At 35.2% G+C, this 26,251-nt stretch overlaps 2 protein-coding genes across 13 annotated transcripts in view; one reads left to right on the top strand and one right to left on the bottom strand.

Annotated features, from left to right (window-relative positions):
- The window catches only part of Ccdc56 (Coiled-coil domain containing 56), a 144,782-nt gene that overhangs the window by 87,922 nt on the left and 30,609 nt on the right, over window positions 1–26,251 (top strand). The gene's annotated exons all lie outside the window — the stretch shown is intronic.
- The window catches only part of Fife (regulating synaptic membrane exocytosis protein fife), a 158,744-nt gene that overhangs the window by 117,169 nt on the left and 15,324 nt on the right, over window positions 1–26,251 (bottom strand). For all 9 annotated transcript variants that reach the window (XR_010890512.1, XR_010890514.1, XR_010890513.1 and 6 more), the window contains exon 2: window positions 7,001–7,350. Coding sequence is in view for 5 of the 9 variants with exons in the window: in XM_067356282.1 (XP_067212383.1) it covers window positions 7,001–7,039 (39 nt within the window). In the remaining 4 variants the exon portion in view is untranslated. The remainder of the gene's footprint in view (window positions 1–7,000; window positions 7,351–26,251) is intronic.

The raw sequence follows: 26,251 nt of genomic DNA, 5'->3' as shown, positions 1-26,251 counted from the left end.
TTTATTAGAAATAAAACCGACGATGTGTTCTTCATATTTTTTTGTTGTTGTGATTTAATCATACATTTATATTAATAAAATATCAGTATCAAGACGATTTCAAATTATGTTGTATTTAAATTTTAAAGCTGATAGTAATATCACGCGTAAAGCGCAAAACGAACTCGTGAAAGTGTGCATCAGTAGAATATGATGCGTGAAAGTATAGTTTTATGACTATATCAATAAGATCGAAGACTATAAAAAAAAGTTATGATCAGAAAAATACTAAACGAGCAACTAAAAGAGCACCAAGTAAATAAAAAAGCAGAGTATAAACATTTTTTAATATTTTCCGTGTCGGAAGAACGCGGTTTATTGAATAACGAATAAACTGGTCGGCTGGGTTGAAAAATATAGTCTGATATGTGTGTATATACAGCAGCATTGGACCTATGCTTTTCCTCCGATTTATCGGAAATCTTTCCAACGTATTCAAAAAGCATGGCTACCAAATGGCTTCCACCTCTCCGATAAGACGACCGGAAAATACCTCGACTCGCCGAATAGACGCGAGAACTTTCTCCAAGCGCGCTCTTATTTCATGAATATTCGAAAAAAAAGCGACTTCTAATTCCGAATCTTCGAATCGGTATGATTTAACTATGTAAATTTCCCCGCGGCATGTTTTCGAAACTAAAATTGGGTTGACTGCGGGGTTTTTTTAAAATTAGCAATCATAAGTTCAAAAGTAATATTACCCGCTTCTTAATTGCGTTACATTGAAGGTTTGGCACTAACGGGCGAAGTTCTCATGACTGTAATAGCGAAACTTTCTACTAGCACTACGCTTTTATCGCTATTTTTACGCGACGGCCACCATTAAATGCTTCTATCCTGTATAATAGTGCAATGTTTCCTAACTTGGACTTTCTTAAACGGGCATTTTTCTTGAAAGCCCGACTTTTTTACCGAACAATAAATCATGTCGCAAACCACAATTTTAATTTTTAATTAAATCAACAAGTATAATAAATAATATAATCATGTGAGAATTTTATTGTACAATAATGATCGTCATTATTAAGATCTTTAAATTATGTGTAAATGTATTAATTAAAAGTAGATAAATCAAAATCACATTTTTATTTTATTCTTCGTTCTTTTCGTTAATGGCAGTTTTGAAAAATGTGAGAAAGTAAAAGGCAAAACTTAGACTGGAGCTAAAACGCTAAACGTAATTTCGCAAAACATTAACTCGGCGAATTGTTTACGAATAAGTCGTCTCGTAAATCTTCCACGTCTATTCTCGAGGTCTTTATGTACACCCACGTGCTTGCTCCATATAATTCGCAACGTAATGTGAACACATAAGGTAAATGTTCTAGTGGCCGGACATTTAAGAGGTAATCGTTATTGAAGATATAATTTTTCATCTATCAAAATAATCAACGCTATAAAAAATCGTTTGCTCTTAGTAAAAGCGTTCGATCTTAACTAAATATAAATAAAACTAAAAAATTTACTAAAAAATAAAACTAAATAATTTACTAAAGATTTTTTTATATTCTTGTGTTTCATAATTATAAAATTGAACAGTAACTGTTTTGTTAATGTATAATTGAAAATAATGAGATACGATCGGCCGGAACATTCATCTGATAACGTCAATACAATTTGCATATTATTAATAGCATAAATAATAACGAAATATAGCAAAGGACAGTAAAGATTGATAGATATTGCTGAAATAATTTGGAAATTGTTACCGGAGAATATGTACATGTGGATGACAATTTATGCCAGAAGCATACGCAGAATTGTATTAACAAACAAATAACTTTCCATCCATACAGAAGGACCTATTCAATCAACATCCAGTAATCAAACGATCAATTAACACCCGTACGAATCGCAAAAGCAAAGGTAGCAATAGAATATGTTAATGGCACGAGCCAGTTGAACGTAATCGTCGGGCCTTTAGCTGACTTTGACACTTGTCGACTTTATGACGGTAGCAACAGGGACCTCGTAAAGCGGTACAATCGTTACCGAGTGCGCAAGCTCTTTTGCTTGGCCGATACAGAAATGCTCTCGCGATCTTTCGATATACATAGATTGCAATAATTTAAGCCTCTAAATGTCAGAGCGTGTTTGCCATCGAACGCCGAGCTGATGAAGCTCCGTACAGCGGCATGTCAAAGCGGGGCTATTGATTTTTATGCACGAAAGAAATACGTAGGTGTAAAGAGCATGTGCAGAGCGAGCGTTTTTCCCTTTTTAATCGGAGATGAAGTGCACTTCTTGGAATCGTTTTTCAACAAGAAATTTCTTCCGCGCGACCTATTTCGAGAAAGTACTGCTAATATCACAAATCGCGTGTTGTGAATTTGATAATGTGAGATCGCAGAAATGTAAACGACGTATTTTTTTTTTTTTTTTTTTTTAGTTTTCATCGAGTTATTCTTGTTGCACGTGGCACAAGTGAATTCCGCCAGAAATTTTTTGCACACTTTATCTCTCTATCGCGATGGGACGGCAATTTATTCATTGGAAAGTGAATCCCTCTCGGTGTAATGGTTTGATAAAGTTTTGCGTTCTCGGCGGTTGCAGCGCTAAATTGCGTGTTGAAATGCAATGGTACAGCTCATTGGCATCCATCACACACGGTAGGCTAAAAGTTCATTTCGACTTGCATTTGCAGAGAAACAGATTACGCGAGTAATTGCATTTCTGGTAAATTAAGGAAAAAGCTCTCTTCTCGCTTGATGTAGCAAAAAACAATCATTAATAAAATTACTCGCTGAAAGCGAGGGGATGTATTGCAACGCAGGAAAAACGAAGAAGTCGATTGTGTGTTTTAGAATGCTCACTGCATTAATAACGAGTTTAAATAGTGTGTAAAAGATTTTTCCCGGCGAATTTACGCTCAGAAAATTTGCTTCGATTCAAGACAACATATCAAAAGGTTATTTTGAAACATGACTCAGTAAGGCAATTTTCTAGATTAGAAATGGCAGCATCAGAAGTCAAGTAACAAATTGGCTTTATTTAATTAACTTTAAATTGGCTTAAGCAAATGAGTATTATTGTCAATTGCAATAAAAGTTTTACAAGTTGATTAGTGTGCTGCAGAATATTATTTGTTTATTATGAAAGAAGCATTTAATGAAAGAATGTTCAATGTACTTTACATAATGAAATTTTAAGGAAAAATTTGTTTTGTCCGTGTCAAGTTCAATAGCGTAAATTATTTAGTTTGAATTATTAATCAATTTACATTGATTGCAATAATTAATGTAAACGACATAATACTTATACCTAAAGACGCAAGATACATATAAAACATGACAAGATCAGTCTGCATATATAAGATATGAGGGACTTAAAAGCAATCGATCTCGAAAAGAAACATAAAAATGGAGTAAAAAAGCGTCGCGTCAGCAACAAGTATTACTACAGCGCTTGCGATATATACGTGCAGCGATACATTTTTATCTCAAAATGTAGAGTATTAAACGCGATCGTAACCGAGAAGGTCACCTGTGCGCGTATAGCTGTAGCACGCGCCGCGTTTTCTATACAATTTTTCTACAACGTCAAAAGATGGGAAATTCCGATTTTTTCGATTTTGCTAGAACTTCCCGTTTTGCCCGCGTTGCGATCTGCTATAAAGAAATGTGCGTCAGCGGAAATTTTGCCGAAGCCGTTTACGTCACAGAACCGGCCTCGCTCTTTTCTCTTGGAGTTTATAATTTTTCTCAAGAAGATGAGCCTCTTCTTTTCTTTCGTGCTGTCGCACTGTAAATGACGGTTTGCGGACGCCAGTCGTTAGCACTGATATAGCTTTATGGCAAAAGTTTGTTAATAAAAGTTTGCTTACGGGATCCTAAAGCAAAGGACACGTGGGGGAGACAAGATTTAGTTTAGTAACATGGATTTCGCGTCTTTGGAAGTTGAAAGTCTTGTGGGAAAATGAAAATAAACATCATTAGTACGCTTTTAACGAGGTTAATTGCTATTATGATATCGTAATATATTGACGTCTGAAATTTTAAAGAAATAAAAGCGTAGGATTGCGAATCCGAAAAACAGAGGGTTGCGAACAATTAAAAGGAACGATGAAATGATGAAAATTACGTTGGAGATTTCTTTTTAAAAGACACTCTCTCGCGCGGTCAAAAAGGTCCTTACAGTTGAATTAAATTGCCGCATTAATTAAAAATAATCAACGCAGCACCACAAAAAAAAAACATTTTTAATCCAACACTTTATTAATTTTTGTACCGTACACTAATAAAAATAATAGATTCTCAATGATTTGTTCTGTGAAATGACAGTTAAATAATTTCAACAGCGTTTTAATTATATTCTATTAGCATTTCTATGCGCGTTATAAATAACATGCGCTGAAATGTACAACTATCTGATCACTGGTGTAATCTTAGCGGTGACAGAACCCGCATTAATGATGAAAACGGTGTTTTAGAAAAATCGCCAAGAGGGTCTTAACATAATCGGCACAGGTATAAAAACTGGATCTTTCCACCATATTACGATCGACCTTTAAGACCGTTGCCGAATATTGAAGCTATCGCAGACCAAATAAACAAGCTCGCGTCGAGGGCTTGATAAATTTCGAAACGACCGATAGATACAGCCGGTATCTTCTGCCATGCGAGAAATCGGCTGGGCGTGTGAACTGAAAAAATACCGGTAAAAGAGGAGGATCGTGCAAATACGGCGATGCCTTTCAATACCTAAATGGAGTATGAATAAATCGAAATTTTCACGAAGAAGAAAAATAAATTCATGAATATAATAAATAAAACATCAAATTTATTTAGTTTAAGTAAAATTCGTATGAAGCTAAACTTGCTGTATTTACCAACTGCATTTATTAAGGTATAATATTTATTTAAATAAAAATTCTTTGACTGTATTGCTAGAAGCAATGTGCATCCATTAATCATGAGACACTTCCTTGAATATTATATATGTGATGGTTAGGTGAAACATGATACAAACGTTAAAAATAGTAATGTTTTAAAAAAATATTTGCTGAGAATCCTCCATAAAATTCAAAATAATTTAATGGCACCGCAGGCTGATATGCAAAAAGGACACACTAGAAACGAAATTAATAATGACAACAAAATGTCCCTGCGGTAGAATTTTGTCTGATGCGTAATTTTAAAAGTACATTAAAATAAAATGTGGATAAAGATAGAAATGATGAACAAAAGCATAATGAAATAACAGAAGAGTGAGTTTATGTCAAATTTTTAAGTAAAATTAAAGAAATGCACATATGTACATAGCACAATTAATTTTAATTTTTGTATTTATTCAAGTAGCTAACATTAATTGAAATTAAAGAGGCAGAAAATTCAAATATTTTCCAAGTATTCCTGTTTCTTCTTTGTGATATAAATAAAGATGTAAAGAGAAGAAACAATGGAGATGATATGGCGCGGAAATTCCAAAGCTGCCAAGAACATAGAGAGCAAAGAAGAAACCAACGTACAAATATTTCTAGCGGCACCGGCTGGGAGGAACACTCTGTGCAAGAGCTTTCATCTCCGGGCCGGGCCAGGCCGCTTTTGCAATAGTGCAGACGCAGCGCAAAGAGATTTTCCACAGAGCCAACCGGAATATACGACGAAGAAATGCCGATTATGCACGATTAAGTTTATACGCAAGAAGGATCAAGGACGTAAGCCTTGTATCATAAGTTCACGTGTCGCGAGTACGAGCTTCTTATCAATTGAGTTAAATCGTTTTGTAACACACACACACACAAACACGCAGAACAAATTTAATTAATTTTATTTATCATTAAAATAATCAAAAAGGTGCAAAATATCGTTTCTCTTTTTTTTCCACCTTTTTGCGTGATTGATGTGAAAAAATGTGGATTATAATGATCGAAAATGTAGACATCTCGTTTTACTTTGATATTACGTTAAATATTTATCGTGACATACAACGTTATTGTGACAATGTGTAATAATATTAATCTTCAATATCAGTATGTAAATTTTAATATTCAATTTTAATCATATATTTATACATTGTTTTGACGTGTATGTAACATCATAATATCATAACGTTCAAACGTGAGCCTTTGGTATTTAGTTTTGTCCGAACACTCCAATTGTGCAGCATAATTAATGCCAAATGAGCAGCTTTTATTGATCAAGAGAATGGAAATATCGTGTTAAAGTGAAATTTGCAATTCTAATGTGACTTTCGTAACATAACGACCGATTTGCACGAATAAAAGCTTTGCGTTGACATTGATCTTAGGACTGATCCTGCTGTGCTATGTACTTAATCGCGCGCGATTCCGAGGTCTTAGGCATAGACCAGATCTGGCGGCTGTTGGGATCGTCCATTCCGTGCTCTGTATTTCGAGGGAATCGATGCCAACTGTTGAATATTCGATGCGCGGTGGGTATCCAGGAGGATAAAACTGGTCGTTAAATAACCGGCTGCGTACTCCGGGCACGATCTATCGATTACCTGGATTTTCCATCCTGATTCGATTCTCGCGGATCGCCGAACAGCCCTCGCGGCTCGGCTTGCGTGATGTAATTACGGACATTTTGGTATATAATTCGTATCTGCATAGCTTTACATTTCATTACATCTAAAAGTATCCGATCGGAGATGAATGCGATTTTGTTCCTTTCATTCTCATTGAAATACGAGTGAAATATATCAGCTTAGTGAATAAAATGTAACATTTCTCAACAATTATTTCCTATAGTTGAAATATTATCACAGATCTATCTCCAATATTGCTTCACTTTTAACGTCAGGTATATCAATATTACGTTCAAAGTCTAATTTTTTTTAATACAAATTTGATGCTGTTCTTATAAAAATTGTGATTAAAAGTGGACAAGCAATATAATAATTCTACAAATAAAATTTTTCTTTATAGATTCGTATTGTTAATAATACGAAATAATTAATTGGGATAATCTGAAAATACCGTATGAAACAATGCACTTACCTTCTTCATTAAAGACGTTATTACATTGTTGCGCAACATCTTGACGGTTCTCGATCTCGGCTATTCTCAGCGGAACAAATAGAGAATACCTAAGTTGCGCCTTTCGTCACTTCCTGCTGACCGGTGCTTGCATAAAGACTCGTGGCCCCCGTTGCTGATTTTCACGACCGCCGACCTCGGCTCACAACAATCCTATTACGTCTTCACAGCCGCAAAATCTTGATTGGTGGCGAAAGCTGAAGCCATGCGGCTCCCTTTCCAGCCGCGAAAGCATCTCCTGCGACCCGCCTTTAATAGTCGTCACTCGTCCTTAATACGACATGGGAGCCTTCAGATTGTTGCCGTGTGCTCTAAAAACAAAACGAGCGTTTAATTACACGCGACTGAAGGCCTCGGGGCAAAAGTAGGCCAAGCCTGTAATTTATAACGTTCACTCTACACCTGCTCGCTTAAAATGAATCTGATAAATCATAGACTCGATCCACTTCACTTCTGTGAATGAATCGCGATAATGCATTCAACGATCATTAAAGTTTGTTCCGTTCTGCAGTCATAAAAGCTTCTTTAGCTTAATATCAAGCGCTGCAAATTCTCCTTTAAAGCATCGACAGGTTTTCAGAGTTCTTGTGCCATACACCACTTTGTAGTTTGCAAACAATGCCTCTCGCAGGTTAACTAACTGCTTTGAGAGGAATGTTTGGCCGAACGTAACTTCGTTAGAAAGTTTGGACGCAAACAAATATTTGCTCGCGCAAATTAATATCTGACTTTGTTTCGTCGCATACGGGATTTCAGTTGCTGAAAGCGCACACGCGTCACGCGAGATGATTAATCTCACTTTTCCGAATGACAAGCCGATATTTTGGATACACGAAAATCGCTACAGTCAGCAATTTAATTGCAACACGATAATAAAATAAAATTGTCATGGTGCATTATTGGTATATTTTTGTTAAAACGATAGCGTAACACACATATGAGTGTTTTTTCACCTACTGATAATTTTTACTTTGAGAAACGCGAGCTTCTCCTAAAAAAGTTAAAATTATATATCGTTATACAGTTGATATGGAAACTGTTTACGTTTCATGTGCTATAAAATTCCGAACAGTCGCATTGAATGCGCATACTGTTGCATGTTACATGTACTCATACGTCAAGAGAATAGTTCAAAAATTCAACATTTATTCATTTCAACGCCCAGTATTTTCAATTGTTCGAAAGTGCAGGATGTGTCAAGGGATTTGATTCTCTCGAGTATAATGTCCGCGACAAAATAATTACAAATTCGAATTCAAAACGTCACAGCGTTTAAAACTAATGCAGCCGCATTTCGCATGTTGCAGCACATGTTTAGAACAAAGTTATTAATTTCATCCAACGACAATTCGAGCACGGAATATTTATTCATATGCTACAGTTAATAAAAATACAAAATTAAATTAGCGAGATAGTTTTATTCGACAACTTGCGCGACTGCAATTTAAGAGAATAAAATTTAATTGCGAACATGAAATGTTTTTGAAATAACGATTTAAAGTCATTAAAAATTAAATTTTTTATTGCAAATTATGAAACGATATAGGTATCAAGAAGTTGATACCTATATACTAAATTTAATCAACGTACTGATGTGTTATAGCACGTGTTTATCCTCATTAGTTGTAATTTCAATCAAGGAAATCAGCTACGCGGCAACTACAGGCCCTTAATTCTCACGAGCATACTTGATCACAACGGCATTGTAATTATGAGTTTAAATTACATAACGTAGCCATTGAAACTAGTAATAAATTTACCACGTAGCATATGTAGATTATTCTACACGGTGATAAATGACCGATAATTCTTATTATAATAATACATATTAACGAGATTTAATTAATCCGATAACTGTTCTGCTTTTATTTTTATTTTTAGCTGAGAATTATGATCAAATATTATTTTTAGATCTGATAATACTGTAAGTGAAAATTTAGTAAATACAAATAATTTAGTCGGTTTTACAAAAATACATGCAAAAAGAAATTTTTCGGAAAAAATACGAATTATTCTACAGCGTCACTTCACGAACATTAATTACTACTTGTTGTAATTGCGGTAACAAGTTCGTTGCTTTTCAACATAACTTCAAGCGCAAACTGATTCCGCGCGGCAGTGCAAAAAGTAGTCTATTCATCTCATCGCGTGCGTTTTGAAAGTCGCGCTCTCCTCCGCGTCGCATTCCGCGGATCGCGGAACTCATCGCTCGGCGAGACAAATTTCTGCTGCAACCAGGTTTCATGGTTACGTGAATCATAGTAATTGCGATGTAAATAGCTTCGTTAACCATTCCGCTTGGTGGAATTAGCGCGACGCTGCCGCTTTACCGTCGTTCTAACGTCGTTGTGCGGCCGAAATTTGTTATTACCGAGCTGCGTTTAGAATTTTCCCTCATCGGGCAGTTCTACTTTGCGTATGCGTAGCAATAAATTATATGGATGATGTCACACATAAGCATTCAGCAGAAATTTAAACGTTAGTCATTATACAATATTGTCATATTTTCAACGAGAGAATGAAGCGGAAGAATTCTTCATGTTTTTCGGGATGCAAAATGAGGAGAGAAAGTGGGAAGAGAAAAATTCACATTGCACGAAAGAACGAAATTCTCGTAGAAATAAAATAAAAACGCAATCGAACGTGGCAATAAGATGATTATACCAATTTTCGGGAACCAGAGAAATAAGTGGAAAAATATCAAAGAGATGAGAACGGAGTGTGAAGGGTGGAGAATCATAGAAAGGAGGACGCTCGACGTAGAAGTAGGAGAAAAACGAAGGAGGCGGAATGGAATTTCAAGCGCTCCGCTCGTAATACTCCGGCGTATATTAATTTATCTCATAATGATTTCGTCGTGGCGCCCTAGGATAATATTCCTCGAACGCGGGGCGTCTGTCTCGGACGAGGAGAAACGGACTGTAAGAAGTAGTTTGGTATTCGCCCATATTAATTATCAAAGTTAATATACGCATGAATGTGACGCGATCGACAGGCTAGCAAAGCGTGAACTTCGTAATTATACGAAAATTTGACGGACTCGCAAAAGCGAAAGGCTTGTATCGAATAACACGTTGCTATTTTGTAGGGAAATTAAGTTCAGTGAGCCACGTTAATTAACGAAGATGATATGTAGGTCGTATGGGGATGTTAATGACCGTCGTATTTCACGGCGAATGAAGATTTCACTGTTGTACTTTTATTTATTCAGCAATTAACTGTCGTTAAATAAACTATTCGGTTGTTTAAATTTTTTAAAGATTTAAATCAATTTTTTTTGTTATCGAATTTGTTTAGTTTCTTTGTACTTTCAAATAACTTTTTTACGCATTTAAATTCTTTGCTTCTAAACAAATAGCAAATAATTATTTATAAAGTCACCTTCTCACGGCATTCTTACAACGAACAACGGACGTTGAGATGACGTTGAGATGATGTTGAGATTAAGACAAATTCTAAGAAGAGATTTAGATATTACGAATGAAAGTGGTGTTGTATATAAGTATCAAAGCATGATACGCAATATATCGGCGACGGATCGCCTTAGAGCGGAGCGCAAACAAGCCACCCCCGCGACTTACGACGAATACTCTGGTTTGAGGGAAACTCCGATGACGTACGAAGCGGAGACAAAATTATCCTGACGAGGAGATCGGCCACGCTTGTGTCTGTGCTCGCGGAACGCAGAAATATCGACCACAATGATCGGAACAAGGACGGGCTTCAGTCACGTTTGCAGATGCAACAATGAGCGCCACGCTTATAGAATCTCAGGGAACTGTGGTTTGCATGCAATATCGTCGATGACGAGAAAAATCAGGACAAACGCGGGAGGCGGGATGGCGGAGAGAATTTTTCTGCCGACGATATTCATAGCTGTGATGCGTGAAAAATTCACAATGATAATGCGACAAGGAAACGCCGGAGATTGAACTCGATGTTGAACAATATCGCTTGCTGCGATATTAATACACAAAAGCGTATTTTATCTCATTTTTTAGATATACGCGAGAAAGAAAAATTATTACCATTTAAAAGATTATTTTCCGTTCGTACGGTATATGTCTAGAATATGGTGGATATTTATATGCTATATTTAATATTAACTGTGTCAGTTCAATATATGTTCATCTTGAAATAATATATTTTCATATTAATAATATCTTTATAAGGGAAATATAAAAGGATCAGAGATGATCGTATTTCGCATTAAATACGGGATAAAGAGTTTTAAATTTAGCAATCGTTAAACTTTTCAACTGCAACATGTTTTCTGGGCTACTTTTCTGCATTATATATATTTTATGACGTTTGCTATTTTTACTTATTAATATGAACGACTTTATTGTATTGATAATTCTTTTAATGCATTTTCGAATGACCTACTTTTTGCCGGTTAAAATACACGCAATCTGGAATCATATTGGCCACCGTGAAATCAAAATTAGTTAATTGAGAGGAAGTTGTGAAATTAGATGAGTTAGATTGCAGCACTGTGCGGCCTGCCTGCGGATACACGGACACGCTTACGCTTCTTTTATATGCACGAAATTCCACGCGGAACAGACGCGTTCAAATTATCGTCCTTTCTGCTCGAAAACATATCCGGCTTACGTAACAATGCCGACAATAATTTTGCTGCACTGTTACCTTTTGAACTATCAAATTGGCATAAGTGCATAGCAACCCGTTAATTAAATCCGTCGCTCAAAGCGATGTTGTAATTTGTTTAAAAACCGCCTTTCTTGATTTATGAGAAATTCAAAACAAACACAGGCTAATTAATTTAATTACTATTAATTTAGTTTTAGTGAGTCGTAATAATTTTTGAAATATTGTACGCGTGCGCATTCATCTTTATGTTTCTCTTACAAAATGTTGTTGCAATTTTTTAAATTTATCGCACACCGGAACTCTCATGGAACTCTTTTACTTTCTTGTGTAGGACTCCTCTTTAAATTCTTATTGAATATTAATATAAAATAATAGAAAGCTATCTTATTTCACTCGAACGCAATTTCATCCAGTCGCCAGTAAAGTCGTCGTGCGAGTTTCAAGCAGTGACGATTAAGTAGAAGACGTTTAATCAACTTGGAATTTTGTGCACATAAAAGAAAATTAGAGCACACGTATGTCGCGTATCCGCAGGTAAACGATGATTGCAATCTGACATATCTAGTTTCACGACTTTGTCTTAAATTACCAATTTTGATTTGACCTCAATTCCACTTAAAGAGGACGTCTATAAATAGCGGCAAAATTCATCATGAGCCAATTGTGTTTTCGGCTTTGCCGTTACGTTTTCGAATATCAAATAAACCCGCAGCTCATCGGAAACGTTAACTCGAGAGGAAATCGAGAAACAACCGCGCTAAATTGAACCTCCATGTATAATCGATTTTGCAAACAAATCCACAGATATTTGCAATTAATATAATAATATAGAATTATAAAAATATGTATGGGAAAGAGTACGAGATGTAAAACAAGTATTTGTGTTTAATACATTACATTAAACTGAAAATTTACACGACATCGCTTGATAGAAAAGAATGAAATAATCGACAAAAATTGCATTGTTGAAAATAAACGAGTTTGTGCGTAGAAAATATATTTTACATGTGATGCAAAAAGTTAATATACTTCTTACGCATCATCAAATTCATTGTCATTGGTTGAACACTGAGTTCTAGGGAATATAATTTCTTGACACATTAAGTATACTTAATAATACTCTTTCATACACAAGTTTTTAGAACACTGATGAAAGTTGAATGACCGAACAATTGTATTTATGTATCATAAATTTATAATCAGTCACTCATGAAGAGGAATACGTTGACATCTTGTTGTGTAAGAAAAAAAAAGTGTTTCGGTCGACTTCCGCGGTTTTTCATAAGAATAGTCGGGAGACATCTTTTTATACACATCGCTTGTGATACTTTCTTACAGCTTGATGATGATAAATCGCTACTCTGTGAAGATCGATGATAAGCGAATCCAGAGCTTGTTTGTACGCGGGGATTATAACGACCACGGTTACAAAGCAACCCCTGGTTTCCACTCTCGCTATAAAACGATGTTTGTTCCAGTGGCTACTTGTTGAGCTTACTATATACTTTAATACCGCGCTTAGCTGGAGGCTGCCATCGTGTGTTTCTCGTTATTATATATATATAATTTTAGTATTTGACTCCCACGTACAGGATTTGTGAGTTTCGCCTTGTTGCTTTCTCGCACGTGTAATGGTAACTGTCGCAGCAAATTCGAAACGTTAGTAATACGTATTATGTAAAACGAATGCACATGATAATGCGATGCATAATCTTTAAATAAACAGAATGAATTATATATTAATACAGAGAATAATTTGCATTCGATAAACAGAACGATATTTGACAATTTATATGTTTATTATTATATATTATAATAGAGTAAACTTAAATTTGAAAATATGCAAGCCAAAAATAAAATAATTTAAAACAATTATTATAATACATTAATAAAAGAATATTATATGATGCATATATTACAATAATTAACAATTGATATTGACACAAAAATTCTTATAGTTTAATTAATAGAAGAATTTTCAGATTCTAGAAATAAGATATTGTATAGTAATATTATTATATTTATTTTTTTAAATCTTGCAATTTAACAATTATTAATTTTGCATTAAACATCACAATTAGTCTGATACTAACAATTTCGTATTGATCGCGATATCAAAAATAAATCTTTATAAGTGAAGATTCAAGGTTGTTACCACTTCTCGTCTGATCGCGCCTTGACTAGTTCTACTTGTTGCGGCCGATCAGATACGATGTTCTTTCCCTTGTCCGTGTTTCCACGTTTACCTTCCAACAAATTTAAGTGCACGTTAGCTTCCGAAGAAACTTTATCACAGAAATATCTTTGCTCATGTCTCCGCGCGACTTCTCGAAAGAAAAATAATCTCTCTATGTGAGTTTACTGTTATGTTAAATAATAATTTTTATATTTTTTTAGTGTAATGAGTTTAATTCTACGATAATTAAAGCTGGAATATATGTGACATTACTTGCATCTTATGTCTTGGAGAAGAAAGTCGTTCACACAATGTAATACTTATCGTTACTATTCGTTATATTCACACGTGACCTCGTTACTCGCCATACGTGCTCGCTAGTCGAAAATTTTGTAAATAGGTGTCGAGTCAGCGGCAATCGATCCAGTCGTGTCAATTCGAACTTGAGCTCTGCGAAGTGATCTTTAGCTACACAGACTGAATCTTTTGTCCTTTTCAGAGCACGGGGAAAAGTAAACTGTTCCCTACAGTCTGAAATTCGTTCTTTCGCGGAGGCGCGACTGTAATAAATGAATCTAATCAATCTAACGCCCACGATTCGTCCTTCTCGTGACGTAAAGGACAAAATTTCCGTTCTTGACAAAGCGCGTCACTTTCGCAAACAGGTTAGTTTCAATAAAATGTCTATTTTTAAATCCACCTGAAAAGCTATTGTTTAATAACGGCAATATTTAGCTATAAATATTCCGTAAAAATAACAGTGAGTACACGCATTGTGTCTATGCGACGAAAATGTAAAATAAATCCGGCTTTTTAGATCAAAATTATTAATATTTATTTTATGAAAAAATCCTCGGCTTTTGTTCAAAACTAAAACAGACAAATTTTTATTCCAAAATTTTATACGCTAATATAACGTCACATGGTGACATAACGAATTGTTATTTCAATATGATGCATAATGTGCCCTACATACATTCTGAAAAAAATTCTAGTCCGAAATTCTCATCATTTACTGTCTTACGATATCGTAATGTTGATCGTTGAAAAAATTACAAAATTATTATTTTTCGCGACTTTTATCTGGATTGAGCGGAAATTTCTGTTGCACGAGACTTTCGACGTATGTACGTGAAAGCATCGCACCTCACTGCGCATTTACATCATTATTATACATCGTGACACACAATATTATAATTCCATGAGGGAACGGCGTCTCTGCATGCAACGCATCGATCTACATATATGTGCCCGCTGCGTGTGTTCTGTGAGAGCGGATTCAAACCTATTATCCCATATCAGATTTCATCCGTGTAAGCGCGTCGCGCGTGTGCGCGCATCCGTTTGTTGTTACATAGAGCGGGCTGGTTGCGCGAGCTGCCAAGCGTGCTGTGTCACTGACATCCGGCTATTGTCCTATAGAATGAGTAGCACCGTCTATGGTGACGGATTTAACCCTTAGTAGACTCTCTTTCGAACATAAGAAAATGTTACTATAATTAATAATGAAGTATCAAAATTAAAATCTTATTTATATACTCTAGCTAACGGCTAAAATAATTTTCTTATTAAATTTTCTATCTTATAAACTTGTTCAATAGGGTTAAACAAATGCTACTTACATGATACAAATAAAACAAATTTATATCATCCGCTGAGAATTAAATTCGTTGATTTAAACACGAACGGAGCGTTTTGTCTACCATAAAATATACAATAATTAAATATCAAAAATATCTTTTAATACAGAAATTTATATACTCAAATACATAAAGTTGCAGCTTTATTAATTTATAGTGTATAAATTCTACTGCTGATATAATTAGCGAGAGCAGTGTATGGCCATGTTTTGCGGACACCCGTTGGCTGTCGGTGGCAGAGCCGCGCACCACCCGTTTGTATACAGAATTAATCCAATTTCTCATGGACACGCCCGACTTCCTCGGGACCAACGCGCATCGTTCCACGTCGTGACCCGTTCCTGCTCATTTTTTATTCAACTGGGAAAACCCGAACACTCGCCATGCCGAGCTCCCGACGGCGCGCTATGATGACAAAGGTGTAATAATGATTGAACTCGGGCAAGCTATGTATTTCTCATTTATTTCTCCAAGTAAGATAATTTCGTTTCTATGGTAACGCTCGAAGACGCTGCAAAATATGTCGAATGAAAGCAGCGGAATGGACAAATATACATAAATATATTTGGATTGAATTTAGAAATTTCAGACTATCGACGTAAAATCTAGAAAAAGAAAAAAGTGCGAAATTTTCAGTCCCAGTTGAATAATTTTAACGATTCCGCAAATAGCGCAAATTTCCAAGTGACTTCCCAAGAAAAACGCGACTTCCACTCCCGCGAGATCTCATTATGAGCCACACCACTTCACGGAAATTACCTTTTTCCTTCTTTTTCTCTGTGAGCAGATTAATCCGAAAGTTTTCTCTTCCGACTGGCAAAAGTTACATGCACAAGCAAAGACACAGTTACGTGTTGCGTATGATTACGACGAAAATAAAATTGTTTAAAAGAGATAATAAATTTCACTCAACGAATGACACTTACAGATGAAAAATCGGAAATAGAATATCGTGTGTGTGTGTTAAGATACATTTTCACACTTAACATACTGTTATATTTTTATTAAAGTATATTGAAGTTAAAAGTTATTTAACACTTTATTATACTTCTAATATGAAACCAATTCGATAAATTTATTGTACTTTTACGCCATAGTACACGAAACTCATGTTAAAACCACTGATTGATGGCAACTCATCAATCTTTGTTTGCGTCAGAACGAATGCAACAAATTGGTGCGCAGTAAAATTTCCTTTTGTTTCAATCAACAGTAAAATACAATTGTTACAGTGGAACATCTAACGAGCTTGATGCTTTCAATTTATAAAAACAATATCGAGCTTTGATCTTGCCCAGATATTTTTATATATTTAATCTCTGATATATATATATATATATATATATATATATATGAGCAATTAAATAAAGTGAATTTTTTATAAACTTATTTTGTTATTTATTTCAAGCTTTAAAAAAAAATTAAAAAATTCTATATAAAATATAATAATTGTTGTTACTCTTGCAAAACGATCTGGCAAAGCTATTACAAAATAAATATCTCGAAACTTTAAATCTTTATTTAAATAATTTTTTAATTTTGCAAACATTAGTGTATCATATATCACTAGTGTATGTACAGATATAACATTTTTAACGTGCCCTATTCTGTATAATTATTCTAATAGAACTCCATCGATAAATTAAAAACGAGGTGTATGCAACAACCTTTGCTGTCACATGATTTCTCTCGACAGAAAAAAAGCATGCTTAAAATTCTATAGAATTAAAAATTATTATTAAAAGAATTTCATAATCTTTTCAATCTCTCAATTTCTTCAATCTCCAATTCTATATTTTCACGATATTTTATGGGGCTTCTTACTGTGTGTCATTGAGCAATTGATTTAAAATGTAAGTTAAAAATAAAATTGCATTTATTGAGTAGGAACAAATTATATTAAAGTCAATTTTGTGAAACGCAGTTCGTTTTGTGATGGCAACTTGTCACAGTTAGCCGTAACATTGGATAGATCGTAAAGGCAGCGAGCGTATAGTCCATTAAAGGGATAACGAGAAGGATGCTAAACTTTTATAGCAGGGTCATCCATAACAGAGTACGCTAATGAAACTGTCAGGTATTAAAGTGTCACGCCTAAGGACGGATAATTATTAATGATGACTTTAATAGGTGCACTGGGGCACTTCCTATATGCCACGTCAAAAGAGAAGGTTTTAAGGACTAGCGCAATCGAAAGACAAATCGACTTCCGTGAACAAAGCGGAATTCTAAGGCGAGTAGACTTTTCCACGAGCTTGCTCATACAAATAAATCGAATCCATGTGAACAGTCGATTAATCTTTAAAGGAGAACGTTGAGGAAAATAGTAAAAGATGTTCTGCCATTGAAACTGGATCGTAAGAATGATTTATTTAAAGTTTGTGGCATATTTTCCTGTTTACCGTACGTTACATTTGCCTTGACCCTACAACCGTTACATATTTTGACTTCAAAGATAGTTGCAGATGATCCGAATGCATAGAAATTTTTATAATAAACGTGCCGGTAAATAAACATTCTAAATCACATTTTCTCCGTTTATCAAAAAGTGAGAATATGTGAAATAAAAATTTAAGAGTATAACTATGTAAGAACCGCGTGCTCTCACTCTTAATCGGAGAAAATACCTCGATAAGTTGATAGACGGCATCGATATATTGTCAAAATGCAATGAATAACCTCGATTGTGTTGGAGGCTAGCCAATAACTTGTGACTGTCGTATACAAGAGCATGTAATATTGCTTTCGAGTTATCTTATGTTTTGTTCAAGGTCTCGAGTTATTGAAAAGTCTCTAAGAAAAGGAATTGTATTACGATACATTTATATATTTAGAAAGAAAAGATAAACACATACAAAACTTACATACATACACGAAGAAAATAGAATAAAGGAATACGCCGAATTAAACTCATGTTTTTTCACTATCAAAGATTTGCGATAATTAAAAAGCTTTTACACATCAGAGATTATATAAATTGTTTCCCTTTTAATGTCTTTCAGATTTAATTAGAAATATTAAATGTAGGTTACATCATACATTTTTATCTGGAGCTTATGCATAGTAAAGTACATTACACAATTTTATTTTTAATTCAGAAATAAAAGAAAATTGGATAAGGTACATTTTAATTTTATATCATCCAATTATGTTCTTTATTAAACGAGATACCATAAGGTTTATGATTTAATTACCGTGACGTAAATTCGGAATATGAATTAACTGCGACATATGAAGATTATCGGCGAATGAATGAAAGATAATGATGAGCGATAACGCTTAATCCGCGATATCACCAATCAGTTCGTATCAACAGGCACTTAATTATTATTGGTCCGTAACACCGATATTCGGAGAGATCGAGGCTTGTGCTATAAAATCAGCTCTATGCATTCCATTGGATATTCCTGGAAATTCAGTTAGTATGCGCGTATATATATACACCGAACGAACTTGTTCCAACGGCCTCACGGCCGTTCTAATTAAGCCGGCGGAAATGAATTGCAATATACGCGGTTTAATCGATACCGCGGTACTTTGAGTCTTCCCTTTATTTCCTGAAGGAAAGGACGAATTCGTACAGCGGCTGCGGTTATAAAAATTAATTTGCTCCGCACTACTCGCGCGGCTGGCACATAAAATGTCGGATGTTATCCGGAAATTCGATGTTTTTTGCAGTATTCTCGGAAAGGAAGGACGTGTTGAAAAAATTTTATCCCGAACGTTATAACACTTTTCTTTCCGCTAATTCGCACACGTTGTAAAATGTTATCGTATATGATCTCTGCTTTCCGATACGCCAACGCGTTGTAAAAATTTTACAGTTTTGCTTAATCAACAATAAATCATGTTTCATGATCGAGGCATCACTAAGCAAATTGATTTCGTTATCCTTCGTGGAGGATCTTCCGCGAATCGTCGAATCGGCGCGTACAACCGAAACTCGGTATAAGTTTATAAGCCCTGTCCTTTATTCGACGCACGCAGCAGCATTGTTCATTAGTTCCTTTATTAATCTTGTTCGCTGCCGCTCGAGGTGAGCTCGGCGACTCGCTTCCCGTCTTTCACGGGAAACGGAAAAGCTTTTGTGCGCGCCGCGCGATCGATCGACTCGATTAAAAGCTGCCCTGACTGCTGACTGCCGGCGGCCCAATCAAAGCTCGTTCCGCGTTGCAATCAAGCTCGAGATAAACTCGATCTCGAAGAGGCAGCGTTTCCGCGATTTAGCGCAATTTCCAGCGACGCGCGAGAAGCGAGCACGAAGCGCGCTTGTACACGAAGAAGATAAGCGGCTGCAGTTGAGGGGACGCGCTTATTGCAATCACGTTACGAGATACAAGACCGGGAAGTCAACCAAGTCGAGAATCTCAAGTTACACGCTCTACTACGCTTCGCGTAGTGTATTTGCGGAGCAGAAACTATTTCTTATCAGTACTTCCGAATTTAGAGCGCCGTGAATCACGCGACATTGGATACCGATAGCATCTTCGCTTGTTCTTTTATTCATCGTCATTAATATCTGCATAATTACTTCTAACAATCTGTTATTATTTCTAATAATTATCATACTTATTACAACAACCTTTTACTTACTTGCCATGTATATATTTAAAGCGGTAAATTTTACTGTTAAGATCAGTCTTTTCGCAAGAGTTCTCGATTTTCTGCGCGTTGACTGCTTTGGAGTAGTTTTTCGAACAACGTGTGTTTTTCAAGCATCATTTACAATTCTGCATCATGTTTTTTTCCGTCTAATTCGCAGACAGGACACTCGCAGTTTTAGGTCGTTTCGTATTCGATTAAGTCAGCTCACGCTATTCACTATTGTTGATCGTAACATAGGTAATCTCATAGGGATACATGTAGGAATGAAGAGAGAGAGAGAGAGAGAGAGAGAGAGAGAGAGAGAGAGAGAGAGAGAGAGAGAGCGAGAGCGAGAGAGCCAAGTACCGACGTTGGCTAGGAAATGGCTGCCACCTGTAGCTATTGATCGGCAGGGCGGCGAAGCTGAGTATGTACGTGCGCGCGTATTTTCCTCTCACCGCTCTCCACCTCTTCGTCTTCCGACTTCTATCGGGAAGCCCTGCCAGCTTACGTTTCTCCCGTCCTTCGACGACGATTCCCTTACAACGGGCTGTTGCGTATGACGGATTTATCCTTCGCGACGCCTTGTGAAAGAAATTGGGGCTTTGCGAACATATTATGCCGCTGCTGCTGCTGTTGTTGTTGCTACTGCTATTGTTCATGTATTTCACGGCCGCGTAGTATGCGTTTCTATCATCGCGTTGTTATATGACATTTTTCAGCGAAATCAGAAAATATACGATAATATGGTATTGTGCGTATAATGAAGGCCTATATGTCGAAAAATCTCTGTCGCCTTGATATTTGAATCTGAAAAAATCGCGCGAGATAACATTGCGAACATGACGAATATGTTCACCGCGGCGAATCTATTTTTGTAACATAATCCTAGAGATAGATTTTTTTTCTAAAAAAACTAACTTTTTTTTTTATTTTGTCAGTTTCTTATATCTTTTCTATAGAATACATATTTGTCTCTTTGACCTTTATATTTAGACTCAAGAGACTACTTTTTAAAAAATTATTTTTACTTGGGGCTTACGATAATGAAGTTTAAATTTAGAATTTTCCTGAAGAGAAAGTCTAAATTTAATATTGATTTTTGCAAGCGTGATTTTCCAACTAGACAGAATTTTATGGAAAGGACCTTTTGAGTTAAGTCAAATAAGCGAGAAATAAGTGACAACTTTGAAAAAGATGTATTTCCAAAGTTGCTAAAAAGACAAAATGTGAAAGTTGAATTTGTTGAGACGGACATTGCTTTAATATAATATAAAAGTCTTTTAAATTAAAATATAAAGAAATAAATTGCAAAACTAGGAAAAGTAGAAAATACTAGAAAAATACTTTATACGAGAAGAAGTAGTAAAGTAAAAGGACATTTTTAATTAATTTGGAAATTAAAAAGGGTATTAATTATTTAAAATTTTTATTTTTGTGACTATAATATTACACTGATAATATTACTCTGATAATTTTATGAATGTCATTAATAGACATTAAATTTATTAAATTTAAATCAAAGTTATATGGCATAAATATCAGGGAATTAACGACAATTTGTAAAATGTATGGAAATCGATCTTTTGGGTTACGATTTGATGGCAAAGGCACAACTGTGGTAGTGTGGAACAGAATGACGAAAAAGGTTTATTCCTCCGTAAAGATGTAGACATCTCGATTGATTTCTGTTCCTTCCGACCTGTGATGGCAACAGTACTGAAGATAAGAGATTTTTATGGAGTCATCGCAGAGACGCTACTACCTTGTACAATAGGAATCTGAATTTTATTAACTCTTCATTCGTTTCATTCGTTAATCGAGCCATATAAAAGTAATAAAAGAAAACAACACGATTGTAAATCGCAGAAATGTTTTATTCCATTCATTCAATATTATCTGAAATGCGTATCTATCTTGCCGTCTCCTAAATACGAAACGCTTAACACGCAGCTGTAATCTAATTGAATATGCATATCTGCTGTACCGAATTTTCATTAGCATTTGCATTGCCACTACTAATTTGCTCACATAATTAACATATTTCGTATTATTCTGCACGCTCATCATAAAAAATTACAATAATGTAATATTTTCGAAAAATTCACGTAAACAGTGCTCTTTCTCTTTTGTTTGTGTTAATATTACTATCAATATTTATGTAATTATAAAATATATGTGTATATTTTTTTAATAAGTAAAAAAATATGAAAGGAGGATGTTAAAAATAGGTTGATTTTGGCCTATGGTGTGGAACCAAAACAACAAATGGTTTCTTATAGATTTTATACCGTAAAATCACGTGGTAAAGTCCGTTTTCCTCTAGACAGCGGGGAAAGTACGGAAAAATTGAAAAAAAGACCATAAAAAATGCAATTTTCCGTATAAAAACACATGTACTTATGGATGTACTTGAGTGAACACAAGTGTGTCCAAGCTTTTATTACTTTTACTCCAAGCAATTCTTATATCTCTTCCAGAGAGACTCGTCTCGTAGAAGAGAAATTATAATATCTAATTGTCTATATGGCAGCGCTGTCAGAGCGATCATTGACGTCGTACAGTCAGAGAATAGCCACCCAATCATCCCCTTGCTCAGTATAAACTCCAAGCAATCCTTATATCTATTCCAGAGAGACTCGTCTCTCCTACAAGAGAAATTATAATATCTAATTCTTTATATGGTAGCGCTGTCAGAGCGATCATTGACGTCGTACAGTCAGAGAATAGCCACCCAATCATCCCCTTGCTCAGTATAAACTCCAAGCAATCCTTATATTTCTTCCAGAGAGACTCGTCTCTCCTACAAGAGAAATTATAATATCTAATTCTTTATATGGTAGCGCTGTCACAGCGATCATTGACGTCATACAGTCAGAGAATAGCCGCCTAATCATCCCCTTGCTCAGTATAAACTCCAAGCAATTAGATATTATAATTCCTCTTCCGAAGCGTGTCTCTCATAGAGAAATAATAATTGCTTGGAGTATAGACTGAGCAAGGGGATGATTAGGCGGCTATTCTCTGACTGTATGACGTCAATGATCGCTGTGACAGCGCTACCATATAAAGAATTAGATATTATAATTTCTATTGTAGGAGAGAGAAGTCTTTCTGGAATAGATATAAGAATTGCTTGGAGTTTATACTGAGCAAGGGGATGATTAGGCGGCTATTCTCTGACTGTATGACGTCAATGATCGCTGTGACAGCGCTACCATATAAAGAATTAGATATTATAATTTCTATTGTAGGAGAGAGAAGTCTTTCTGGAATAGATATAAGAATTGCTTGGAGTTTATACTCAGCAAGGGGATGATTGGGCGGCTATTCTCTGACTGTACGACGTCAGTGATTGCTCTGACAGTGCTGCCATATAAAGAATTAGATATTATAATTTCTCTTGCACGAGACGCGTCTCTCTCTCGAACAATTGTAATAATTGTTTGGAGTAAAAGTAATAAAAGCTTGGACACACTTGTGTTCACTCAAGTACATCTATAAGTACATGTGTTTTTATACGGAAAATTGCATTTTTTATGGTCTTTTTTTCCATTTTTCCGTACTTTCTCCGCTGTCTAGAGGAAAACGGACTTTACCACGTGATTCTACGGTATAAAATCTATAAGAAATTATTTGTAATTTTGGTTCCACATCATGGGCCAAAATCAACTTATTTTTAACATCCTCCTTTTCTAGTTGAAATGAAAAAAATATCAACGACATTTGGAGCATATCTCGATTTATCCAACATTTATTAAATAATATTTAGTCATGTTCAAATGAAAATAATTTAAAAATCGTAAATTCGATGTTTAAACAACTCTTTTCGTATTTTGTTCCAAGAATACAAAAAGAAATAACATGAGAAGGAATAATAGCACATTCTATTTGACATATTTGTGCAACCTCATACGCGAGTATTTCAACCGTAATTTTGTGGTCAGTTTTATTCGTAGCGCTGTAAAAGCACACGTGACAGAAGACAGAAGTAGAAAGCAAACTTAATAAATTAGCGCTAGCACAGCCATGAGACACGTTTGCAGAAGCCTTGCAGAATGTTTGAAGAAAGAACAAGGCATATAATGGACAATACAATAGAGAAAAGCGCACAAAAGCTGCGGTCACAGTCTTATTCCTTTTATTTGCTAACTCTACTTATTTCATAATTACGCTCTTCTTGTGATTAACGTATGTGCTACATTTCACTTCAATGAGTGAAACAGTTTTTTAATTAATTTATTGCTTTGTAGCTTGAAAAAATGTCCGGATATTTTTGAAAAAAAATACCAGTAAAAAGTCGTTCGTTTAGAATCTTTAAAAGCAAATTGTTTTTTTTTTATATAAATAACATGTTTTTTTATTTTTTAATATTTTATTTATTATATAATATTTTATTTGTTCTCTGATGCAATTACGAAAAAGACCATTAAAGGAAAGAAAAGATTTGTACAGAATTTATTATATTTTTAGAATTTTGTTGAAACAATTAAAGTTTATTTTTCTATCAGCTACCGCTCGATAAGTTGGCAAGCGTAAACATGTATACATGCTTCGTGGAACTACGTAAATTAATTAATTAACGAATTCTTTTACGCAGTGAAAAATATCTCAAAACAAGCAGAACATGCCTCGCCTTTGAAGCATCTACTGATAACAATCTCTAAGGCAATAGTATGATAACACATTATTCAGCACTACGATCATAAATAATAAATTCATGCTTAGCCGATAAAAACAATAATATTTAATAGGTTTATGAAAATCAATAATATTTTAAACACACGTCAGACCTGTGACAATATTATTTTTCATAAAAAAAATCGATAATTTAAGAATACGTTTTTATAAAATATTTATTGAAAAGAAGGTTAGAATTTAAAATAAGGAAATGGAGGAATTCTGAGAAAAAAAATTGGATTTTGCATTATAAGCAGTAAGGAACGTTTGATTCTTTCCCGTCCAATCGAGATCCCTGAATCGCCAATAACTCATGAATTGGTCCTAAAATCGGTCGACATCGCATCGCATGAATTCTTGTTCTAACCTAGTTTGAGAATCCACGGCGTCCCATAAGGAACATTTATTCCAAGGAGTGCGGCGGTGTTCTTTATTTTCTTCGAAAACGATCGAGGGTCCTCGGAAGCCCATAAGACACTTCTGGCGTAGTTTCATGACGGAAAGACGATGGGGAAGCAGGCGCGAGAAGAGTCCCCTTTGCGAACGACACTCTCGCAACATGAAGATTTCACTTTCAAACAAGCGGTTGAGCCGAGAGACTTACGACCATTTACGAAAATTACTCTAATACAAGAGGAAATGTGGAAATTGTGGAAATGTCTCTACGATATCATGCACTCAATTTTATATTGATTAATTAAATTCGAGAAAAATTCAGTACAATATTCCTCTCTCAGTTGTATATCATAAAGACTTCTTTTTCACGATAGTGAATGAAACAAAATCGCCAATTTACACATTTGTTTCTTAACTATTCAAATATACAGAATTTTTTTAAGCACATGTGTTTCTAAGTAAACTTCTTTCAATAAGATTTTAAGTAAATTTAAGTTACTTGAGTGATGGAGCATTCAATCCGATGAATTGATTGAAAAAAAAAAAAAACGAAGAACAAGAGATATTTCGTATGCGGAAAGGACATCGCGTTGCAGAGCGTATAGCATCACAAGCGGCTGAACCGCAAAACTCCGTATTCCGCACGCTTGATTCCCCGGGGACGTCCATGTGTGGAATCACAACCACATAGGAACGGCGGTAAAAGCGCGTATATATTTTTTTTTTACAGACGATGTCGGAGCTCGTTCTGAAAGAGAAGCGGGCTTCAATTTGCCGGAGTTTTGGGGACAAACACGTGGCAACAATATCTCGTTACATTGTGCTCGCAACCTATTATACATTACAACAACCACAGCTTTCTTTCCGTGGCAGCGACGGTTTTCAAAGACCGTCACAGCCACTATTTCTGTTTGATGTATTCGCGCGACAGAATTCTGTCCAACGCGTGCTCAAGATTATCAACTTTTGCGTCCTCTATTTTTTGTAATTTGTCATGTTTTATTTTAATGGAATTTTATTATTATTATTTTATTATTAGTTTAGATTATGCACTTCGCAGAAAGTTGAATATTTGAGATAATAATTGTATAGTGTCGGAAAAAAGATTTATAACATTATATA

The sequence above is a fragment of the Linepithema humile genome, chromosome 5 (genome assembly GCF_040581485.1).
Source record: "Linepithema humile isolate Giens D197 chromosome 5, Lhum_UNIL_v1.0, whole genome shotgun sequence".
Classification (NCBI taxonomy): domain Eukaryota; kingdom Metazoa; phylum Arthropoda; class Insecta; order Hymenoptera; family Formicidae; genus Linepithema; species Linepithema humile.
This window is presented reverse-complemented; position numbering and strand designations above follow the sequence as displayed.